The sequence below is a fragment of the Lethenteron reissneri genome, chromosome 11, assembly GCF_015708825.2.
Source record: "Lethenteron reissneri isolate LAM-NWPU_2019-01 chromosome 11, ASM1570882v1, whole genome shotgun sequence".
Lineage (NCBI taxonomy): Eukaryota > Metazoa > Chordata > Hyperoartia > Petromyzontiformes > Petromyzontidae > Lethenteron > Lethenteron reissneri.
In genome coordinates this window covers 13227283-13236760 of record NC_083789.1, presented here as the reverse complement: position 1 = coordinate 13236760, position 9478 = coordinate 13227283, and the positions used below count along the sequence as shown (strand labels likewise).

Genomic DNA, 9478 nt, shown 5'->3' with positions numbered 1-9478 from the left:
GTTATATATGTGGTAAAGGGCAAGCAGGCGCGGTCTGAGCTGGAAAGGAATTCCATCCCCGTACGCAAGCACGTCAGTTGTGTTGCCACCCTGACATCCTATGTCCTTCCCGGTGGAAGAGATACGTGGATGACACTTTCATCATCTGGCCACATGGCCAGCCAGCACTGAACCAATTTTTCAACCACTTCAAATCCATACCCCCATCCATCAGATTCACCATGGAAGTGGAAAATTATGGCAAGCTACCATTCCTAGATGTTTTGATCGAGAAGAGGCCTGATGGTTCGTTGGGACATTCCCTCTACAGAAAAGTTACCCACACGGATTCCTATCTAAAGCCTGACTCCCACCACCATCCGGCTCAGAAGAACTCCCTCATCAAAACACTACACCGCTGCATCTCCGACCAGCGCCACCGAGCCAGTGAACTGGAGCACGAACACCAAGCCCTCAAGATGAATGGATACTCAGACCGCAAAATCCGCAAAGCTGTATCCCCAACCATGGGGAGACAACCATCTGAAGATCCAATCAAAACCATCACCTTGCCATACATAGCGGGTGTTACCAAAAATATTTCCAAAATCTTAAACAACACAAGATCCAGGTCCGATTCAATACAGTACACAAAACCCAGAATTTGATCCCATCTGTGAAGGATGTCATTCCTGACATGCAATACCTTCGTGTCTACAAAATAAGTTGTGTCTGCGGTAGCAGTTACATTGGGGAAACAAGACTACGTCTCGGACCGTGTTCACGAACACAAGGCAGATTTGAAACACGGTATAACCAATACCTCTGCCGTGACCGATCATTGCTATAACGCAGTAGGCTCGCACGATATTGTTTTTTTCGAGACCAATGTACTCTCCAACCTTCGGGCTGCCATCAAAGATTTGTCCATGAAGCCATCCAGATATATAAACACGTAGACAATTTCAACCGAGAAGATGGGTATAAGCTGAGCAATCATTGGAAGGACGTTATTAACCAAGTAAAGTCGTAACTTACCGTGGTGCTTCCATTCTTCCCTGCCGTTTGGCTCTCATCTCCGACTCTCTGAGTTGCATTGCCCTGTTAGGTGCCTCTGCATTAACGGGCTGGGGTCTCACTAACATGACCACCTCTGCTCCCTTAGCCTCGATGTATCGATGGTTCTGGCTATATGATAGGCTGTGTGTCTCACTGGCGCATCCACCGTTGCGGTGGTTCTCTTCTTGCGTGGGCGCGCTTGCCTCTCACAGCGCAGTTGGCAGCGTCGCAGCTTGTGTTACACATAGACATGACATTAACCTGCTAATCCCCCTAATCTCTCTGCCTAATCTCTCCCATCAACATCGTGCTGATCTCCAATTAACACTGCTGCTGTACGCATATGCGGGGGCGATACTCTCATGCGGCGACAAAAGCTAATTTCATGCTAATCTCTCTCCCTAATCTCCCCCATTAGCACAACTGACGTGCTTGCGTGTGGGGATGGAATTCCTTTCCAACTCAGACCCCGCCTGCTTGCCCTGCGCCACATATATAACGTCTTGTAACAGCTCTCTCGCTGTGTTTCTTCCTGGTTCAGCAATTTCACTGCTGGATTATTATTTGCACCTGAGGACCGCTTGTGTTGCGATCGAAACGTCGTGATATGTTGTTTTTTATTTTATATTTCTCCCTACGTGACTTTACCGAAAGAACCAAAGAGTATGGATTCCTGCAGTCACGAAGGCTTCAAATCAAGATGTGTTAAAAAAACAAGATACAAGTGAGCAAAACAAGTCATGTACAACAAGTTTACTAGGTTATTGAAAATATTTGCCGAAAGCACACAACTAGCAAAGCACCTAGGTCAATTATTGATGGCAGACTGGGATAATAATAAAAAAGTTATGATAACAAGCACTAGAGCAGGTTGGAGTGCCTTTAGAAAGCTGAGTTTGATCATGAAAACACCAGACCAATGTGCTTACACAAAAAAATGTAATCATTTCATGTTACCTGCAATGACATGGGTTAGAAACATAGGCAAACAGGAGCTGAAAATGGTACAAAGAAGCATGTAGAGATGCACACTTGGAAATCCGTTGAGACATAAAAAGAGACAAACGCAGATTGAATGCATTATATTGGCCGTTAAGAAAAGTGGACTTGGGTAGGATATGTGACAGGAAGGGATGCTGGCCGATGGTGGAGAATGAGAGAATGAGAGGAGCAAACAAGGGAGGGGACGTGTCTGCAACTATGTCCACCGCAGGGCACCACTCGTGGATTCTAACATCGCAGCACCACGAGATGGCGACGACTTCGGAAGCCCTTCATCCAGCAGTGGATTGATCATGGTTGATTATGTCATTTTCTAAATGACTGCTTGACTGTCCTAGCTGAAATTCCGAATATGAGCTCACCTGAAACTACATTTAATATATATTAACTGCACCGTAAAGTTGTTTTCCCACTCCATTTGAAAACATATCTCAGTGGTTAAATAAACAATATCAATACTTTATAACATGTCTTATACATATCTTGTAGAGAATGTGTATTTGGGCGCCACGGTGGTGAGATGTCAACTACCTCACCTGATTTGTTGTTTTCTATTTACGTGACTTGACCGAAAGAACCAAGAATATGGTATACAGGAGGTCGTAGGTTCGATCCCGATCCCGACCCTGATGCCTGTATATTTGGAGTTTGCATGTTCTCCCCGTGGTCGCGTAGATTTTTCTCGGGCTTCTATACATTTCCACTTAAGACACTTTGTAGAGCTATCATTTGTGGCCAGGTCGTTTCTCAAAAAGAGCATTGTAGCTCAGTGGGCTTCACCTGGTAAAATAGAAAAGTTTTGTTTGTATTGCACCATACATTATATAAAATGCTGTTTGGGTAACATTTTCACAAGTGCGTGAAAATGTCATGAGTTTGTGAGCTGTATATGTACAGTGAAGAAAAAAAGTATTTGATCCCCTGCTGATTTTGTACGTTTGCCCACTGACAAAGAAATGATCAGTTTATAATTTAATGGTAGGTTTATTTGAACAGTGATATACAGAATACCAACAAAAAAATCCAGAAAAACGCATGTCGAAAATGTTATAAATTGATTTTCATTTTAATGAGGGAAATACGTATTTGACCCCCTCTCAATCAGAAAGATTTCTGGCTCCCAGGTGTCTTTTATATAGGTAACGAGCTGAGATTAGGAGCACACTCTTAAAGGGAGTGCTCCTAATCTCAGCTTGTTACCTGTAGAAAAGACACCTGTTTACAGAAGCAATCAATCAATTAGATTCCAAACTCTCCACCATGACCAAGACCAAAGAGCTATCCAAGGATGTCAGGGACAAGATTGTAGATCTACACAAGGCTGGAATGGGCTACAAGACCATCGCCAAGCAGCTTGGTGAGAAGGTGACAACAGTTGGTGTGATTTTTCGCAAATGGAAGAAACACAAAACAACTGTCAAACTCCCTCGGCCTGGGGCTCCATGCAAGATCTCACCTTGTGGAGTTGCAATGATCATGAGATCGGTGAGGAATCAGCCCAGAACTACACGGGAGGATCTTGTCAATGATCTCAAGGCAGCTGGGACCATAGTCACCAAGAAAACAGTTGGTAACACACTACGCCGTGAAGGACTGAAATCCTGCAGCGCCCTCAAGGTCCCCCTGCTCAAGAAAGCACATATACATGCCCGTATGAAGTTTTCCAATGAACATCTGAATGATTCAGAGGACAACTGGGTGAAAGTGCTGTGGTCAGATGAGACCAAAATGGAGCTCTTTGGCATCAACTCGCCGTGTTTGGAGGAGGAATGCTGCCTATGACCCCAAGAACACCATCCCCACCGTCAAACATGGAGGTGGAAACATTATGCTTTGGGGGTGTTTTTCTGCTAAGGGGACAGGACAACTTCACCGCATCAAAGGGACGATGGACGGGGCCATGTACCGTCAAATCTTGGGTGAGAACCTCTTTCCCTCAGCCAGGGCACTGAAAATGGGTCGTGGATGGGTATTCCAGCATGACAATGACCCAAAACACACGGCCAAGGCAACAAAGGAGTGGCTCAAGAAGAAGCACATTAAGGTCCTGGAGTGGCCTAGCCAGTCTCCAGACCTTAATCCCATAGAAAATCTGTGGAGGGAGCTGAAGGTTCAAGTTGCCAAACGTCAGCCTCGAAACCTTAATGACTTGGAGAAGATCTGCAAAGAGGAGTGGGACAAAATCCCTCCTGAGATGTGTGCAAACCTGGTGGCCAACTACAAGAAACGTCTGACCTCTGTGATTGCCAACAAGGGTTTTGCCACCAAGTACTAAGTCATATTTTGCAGAGGGGTCAAATACTTATTTCCCTCATTAAAATGCAAATCAATTTATAACATTTTTGACATGCATTTTTCTGGATTTTGTTGTTATTCTCTCACTGTTCAAATAAACCTACCATTAAAATTATAGACTGATAATTTCTTTGTCAGTGGGCAAACGTACAAAATCAGCAGGGGATCAAATACTTTTTCCCTCACTGTACGCGTAGAATTTAGTATATTTTATTTTGAAACGTACGAACTAAATTGTTCACATTTTCTGAATATTACAGCGTGATTTGGTGTTGTTCAGGTTTATCAGCACTATATACATTGTCACACTTGCCTCTGTGTATGTGTGCATCGATGTGTAACGATGGCACCGAGTGTGTTCGCATTTCTTTACGAAGTGTAGCAAGTGAGTGCGTCATTGGGTCACCCCCTGGAGCGAGGAAGTCGCTTTCTGGTTTGGTGAGTTTAGGCACTTTGGAATTCGTTACAGAATTCTATGTGTACTGCAGAAAATGTCTGACCTCGGTAATTTGCAGTGATGTGTGCTTTACAACTAGGAAAATCTATGCGAGTTTATTAATTTTTTGAGCGTACTTAAATTGATTATTCAATGACTCGTGACACTTTCTGAAGACATTTTCCAGGCTTAGACGCTGCCTAGACACATGCACTTTATTCTATGAGAATCGAAGACTATTATAGATAATATACCCACATTTCCGTTGCTCGTTTGAGCCCACTTAACATATATATGAATTAATTTCTGTAACTGCGTGCCACTATAATGTAATCAGCTGAGCATATGTGGTAGTGAAGTAAAAAAAATGCATTTTACAGAATAAATTTTCAACCATTTCACAAACAGCAGTATTTAAAATGGTCACAGAAAATGCACGCATTGGCCCAGCCTGAGCTGCGCTGAATACTAACTGCCACACAGGAGTTATCTGCCAACAGGATCGCTTTTCTTCACGTGGACACGCGTGGAGCGTGGAAAGGTGTGCAGATCTGCCACTGCAATGCCCAGAAGGAGCAACACTCCTGGAAACATAACCATGAAGAACTGTCGAGGATTGTGTTTGTCAGTGCATGATTGATATAAAGTGGTACTGTGGTATACAGTATAAATATGACTGTAAGAGTGTATATTTACGAATTGTGTGACATGCATTCTGTATGGGCATTATACGAATCACGTTGCAGGTGTAAGCCATAATCTTGCTTCAAAACTGTACGTACATACATTTAAAGTGGACGTAGATGGCGATAAATACATACAGCTCAATTTTCAGTTAATTTCACTGCCTTGCCTTGTTTGAAGCCCTCGCTGCAGGTAAAATGATACTAGAACATGTGTAAGCTTCATGCCAAGCTAGTCGTGAGTCTTGTCAGAATAAACTACCACCACACACTGCTTCTCAAGCCTCTTCTGATGTAGTATTAATAATGCGATCGTTTGATTTGGAAATGGCTCATTTTTCAGGAAGGAAATATTGAAATATATTTGGCCGGGATCCAGAGAAAACCCAAGCATAAGAGGGGATAACACTCAATATATGCAAAAACCAAAGAAATGTACTTGCTATCTCCTGGCCACCTTAGAGTTAGTGGGTTTGAGAGTGTTACAATTCTGCCCAGTTTGTCTCTCAAGTGCAGAATTTCAGGTGTACACTGGCAGTCTTGGACACGTGATGTGCATACAGTGGTCAAAGCCCGTCCTGCACACTCGGCAACCCTTAACAGACGAGAGCCTATGGACACGGTAAGTCTCTTGCAAATTTAAACTTGGGTTCAGTACTCTATAATGCTGGATACAAAAAGGAACACAATACAAAATGTGTATCGTGCAGATGGTAATAGCAAATATATATTTTAAAATTTGATGTGATGACGGTAAAGATGCTGTGCTTCACTTTGCATACAACAATAATTAGGAAAACTAAACCAACCGGAATGATGGAGCATTGCATAAAAGTGCTTTGATATCACTTGTTCTTGTAATCTTGTGTCTATCAGTCTTATAAAACATTTGCAAAAACCAGACGGAAATATGGGTATCCACGGTGCATTAAACAAGGGCCACAAAATGCCCTGCTTGCACTAAATTCTTGATGTTCCTTTGCTCAGATTTCCTGTTTTTTCTTCTTGAAAACCCACACATGCTCTCGGAATTATGCTTAATTCGTGACGTGAGAGGAATTGATGCTGTACATTTATTTTTTCATTTCATTATAATACATTGCTGCTCATATAGAGTTCCACCAGGTGTCCAGAGGTATTCATGCGGATTCTTGACATTGTAAATCACCAACTCGTCCGATAAGGAAACCGTTGGTGTTGGTCCTCCCATCACCGAAGCGTCAACCAGGCGGTGGCGATACTGAGCAGAGGCAGACACGAGGCAGAGAGGGCGACTGCCGGCACTCCCCTTGCACCTGAAGTACAAGCACTCACGATTAACAATGCAGTGACATGCGAGGTCCCTCAACCCTGTCTGCTTAAAGCCAAAACAGTCATTCGCGTCATTGCGCCTCTGAGTAGCACGGTTGGCTATGTGTGGTACTAAAGAAGTTCAACATATTCTTGGTTCTTTCGGTAAAGTCACGTAGAAGGGAAATAATAAAATAATAAAAATAAAACAATAACATTCTCACGACGTTTCGATTGCAACACAAGCATCCACCTGATGATGATTGCTTGTGTTGCAATCGAAACGTCGTGAGAATGTTATTATTATTTCCCTTCTACGTGACTTTATCGAAAGAACCAAGAATATGAATCCCTGCAGTCACGAAAGCTTTAAATCGAAAAAAGTTCAACATACATTGCGGAGAAGTTAAGCGAACAAAATCAATAAGCAGACAATTCTCCTTCCCCCCTCAGTCTCTCCACATAAAAAAAATTAACGATTTTATTTAAACATCAACATGGCCTTCTGGGAGCAATTTCATTCAGCGGTATTGGTTTAACACAAGCTAACTGAGGACCAGCTTTGACTTTCAGTGTATCATCAACAGTCAGGCTTGCTGAGAGCAATGCAAGGTGCCAGACTGCTAGAAATTAAAATTTAAAACATCTACACGCATCAACACAAGCTCCATCTAACAGCAGCTTTGAAGACATTGACACATAGACTGGATTTTTGTTGTGAATGATCATATTTCAAATGCCTTGCTTCCCTATTTACTTACAATGAAAATTCTCAAATCACTATAACGGAATTATAACACAAATATATACCAAATGCATGAAAAGATTAATAAACTCTTAATTGCCAGAAAAACAACACTGCACCATGGTCACTGGAGACTTCAAAGGTCGTGTTGCACATTAGGAATGGACGACTCTTTAATCATTTACTCGTGCAGCAAGGGAGTAAAGTGTGGTTTTGTGAAAGTCCTATGTGCTGTGCAGTCCAGCAATGAACTTGTGTACACCAGCATGCGATACCTGAGTTGGGTCGGTAGGTGGCTGGCATGGTTATTGATTAACTGCACTTGTACACAAGTCACATGGTTAATGGCGACTCGGTTGAAGATTGCTGTGTGTGACACACGTGCTGTTGCATTTTACAGATTTACAAAAATAAATGTGTTTGCCCTCGATTTGGAGCACTTGCCCACGTCCTTCATTTCGAGTGTGCAACATATTTTGGCGAGCCTGGCAGGAACAGGGAAACTGGCGAGGGTTGCTGCAGGGGGAACCAGCAGTAACCTACACGGGTGTCAGTACTGTTTATGTGAAGAGAATGATGTTGTAAGACTGCAGACGTGCCAGGGTTGTCAAGCAGCACAGTACTGCTCGAATACCTGCCAAAAAACAACACTGGCAAGAGCACAAGGTGCTCTGCAGAGCAATCAACACATTATAGAAAGAAGCAGAATGACAAAAGACACCAGAGTGGAGGAACCCAAATATTGGCAAAGTTAGCTTTCTCAGGCCTAAATGCAACAACAGACTGTTACAGTTAATTGGGAAACGATGCATGGTGAAGTGTTTACTGGACCACGTATCAACCTCTGCCCTTTGGGACACAGGAGCTCAGGCCACTGTTATAAATGAAGTATGGCGAAATAAGCATCTAGCGAAGTTAATAGTGAGTCCAGTTGAAGAATTCTTGGGAACTGGTACAATTACTGGAATGGCAGTTAACCAAACAGAAATACCATTCACAGGCTGGATAGAGGTGGCATTTAGATTGAACAGTAATATGGGGACCAGTCAGTGCTTTCTCATTCCAATGCTGGTATCCAGTGACCCCAGGGTTGCAGAAGATCCCATTATTGGTTGTAATGTCATCGATGAGGTCATCAATGGGCTGGTAGAATGAGTAGAAGGAGGAGACCCAATTGTGGGGGTTGTGGGTGAGGCTTTCTCCATCACTCCGGGAGACACAAACGTCCTCATCCACCTATTGTCTTCTGGAAACCGGGGCAGTCAAGACAGGCAAACAAAGAGTGGTGCTACCACCAGCTCAAGCCACAATGGTTCGAAGTCGTGCTCATTTGGGATAGTTGGAGGAAGATCAAGTGATGCTGTTTGTCCCTGAAGAGAAGCCCTAATGGCCAGAGGGTTTACACATCAATGAGGTCCTGGTGACACTGAGTAGAGGCAACTCATCCTGCATACCAATCTCAGTGATCAACACAACCAAACAGCATCATATTTGATCAGCGGGTCACCCTAGGACACTTACAGCCGGTGAAATCTGTGTATCCAGCAGCAGTAAGACCTGTGGCATATCACCAAGGCACCCATATTCAGGATCAGACATGCCAAGAAACACAGGGTGACCACACAACTGGTGGAGCAAAAGCTAAGGGGCTGCAGCTGAGGCCAAAAGTTCAAGAGCAAGGTGAAAAATGGGACCCACTGGTAAAACTGGACCACCTAACAAAGGAGCAGCAAATTGCCGCCAAGATGATGCTCAGAGAGGAATGCCATTCTTTTTCGAGGGATGGCAATGATGTTGGGAGCATACCTTTATTTAAAATGCATATCACCCTCAAGGATAGGCTCCAGTGCAAAAGATGTACGTTGCAGTCCCAAAACCATTGCATAATGAAGTTAAGCAGTATCTGCAAGACTTGATCAATCGAGGCTGGGTGACAAAATCAAGATCATCATATTCTTCACCCATTGTCTGCGTAAGGAAGAAAGACGG

At 43.4% G+C, this 9478-nt stretch overlaps 1 protein-coding gene across 4 annotated transcripts in view; it reads right to left on the bottom strand.

The window, feature by feature from the left end:
* Positions 1 to 2085: 2085 nt before the first annotated feature.
* The window catches only part of LOC133341505 (MAM domain-containing glycosylphosphatidylinositol anchor protein 2-like), a 93932-nt gene continuing 86539 nt past the window's right edge, over positions 2086 to 9478 (bottom strand). For 3 of the 4 annotated variants that reach the window (XM_061550204.1, XM_061550203.1, XM_061550205.1), the window contains one exon: positions 3300 to 6749. In XM_061550204.1, the coding sequence (XP_061406188.1) occupies positions 6664 to 6749 (86 nt within the window). In that variant the 3' untranslated portion in view covers positions 3300 to 6663. Of the gene's footprint in view, positions 2821 to 3299; positions 6750 to 9478 lie in introns of those variants that run through there. The other variant, XR_009755048.1, reaches the window with a different exon arrangement.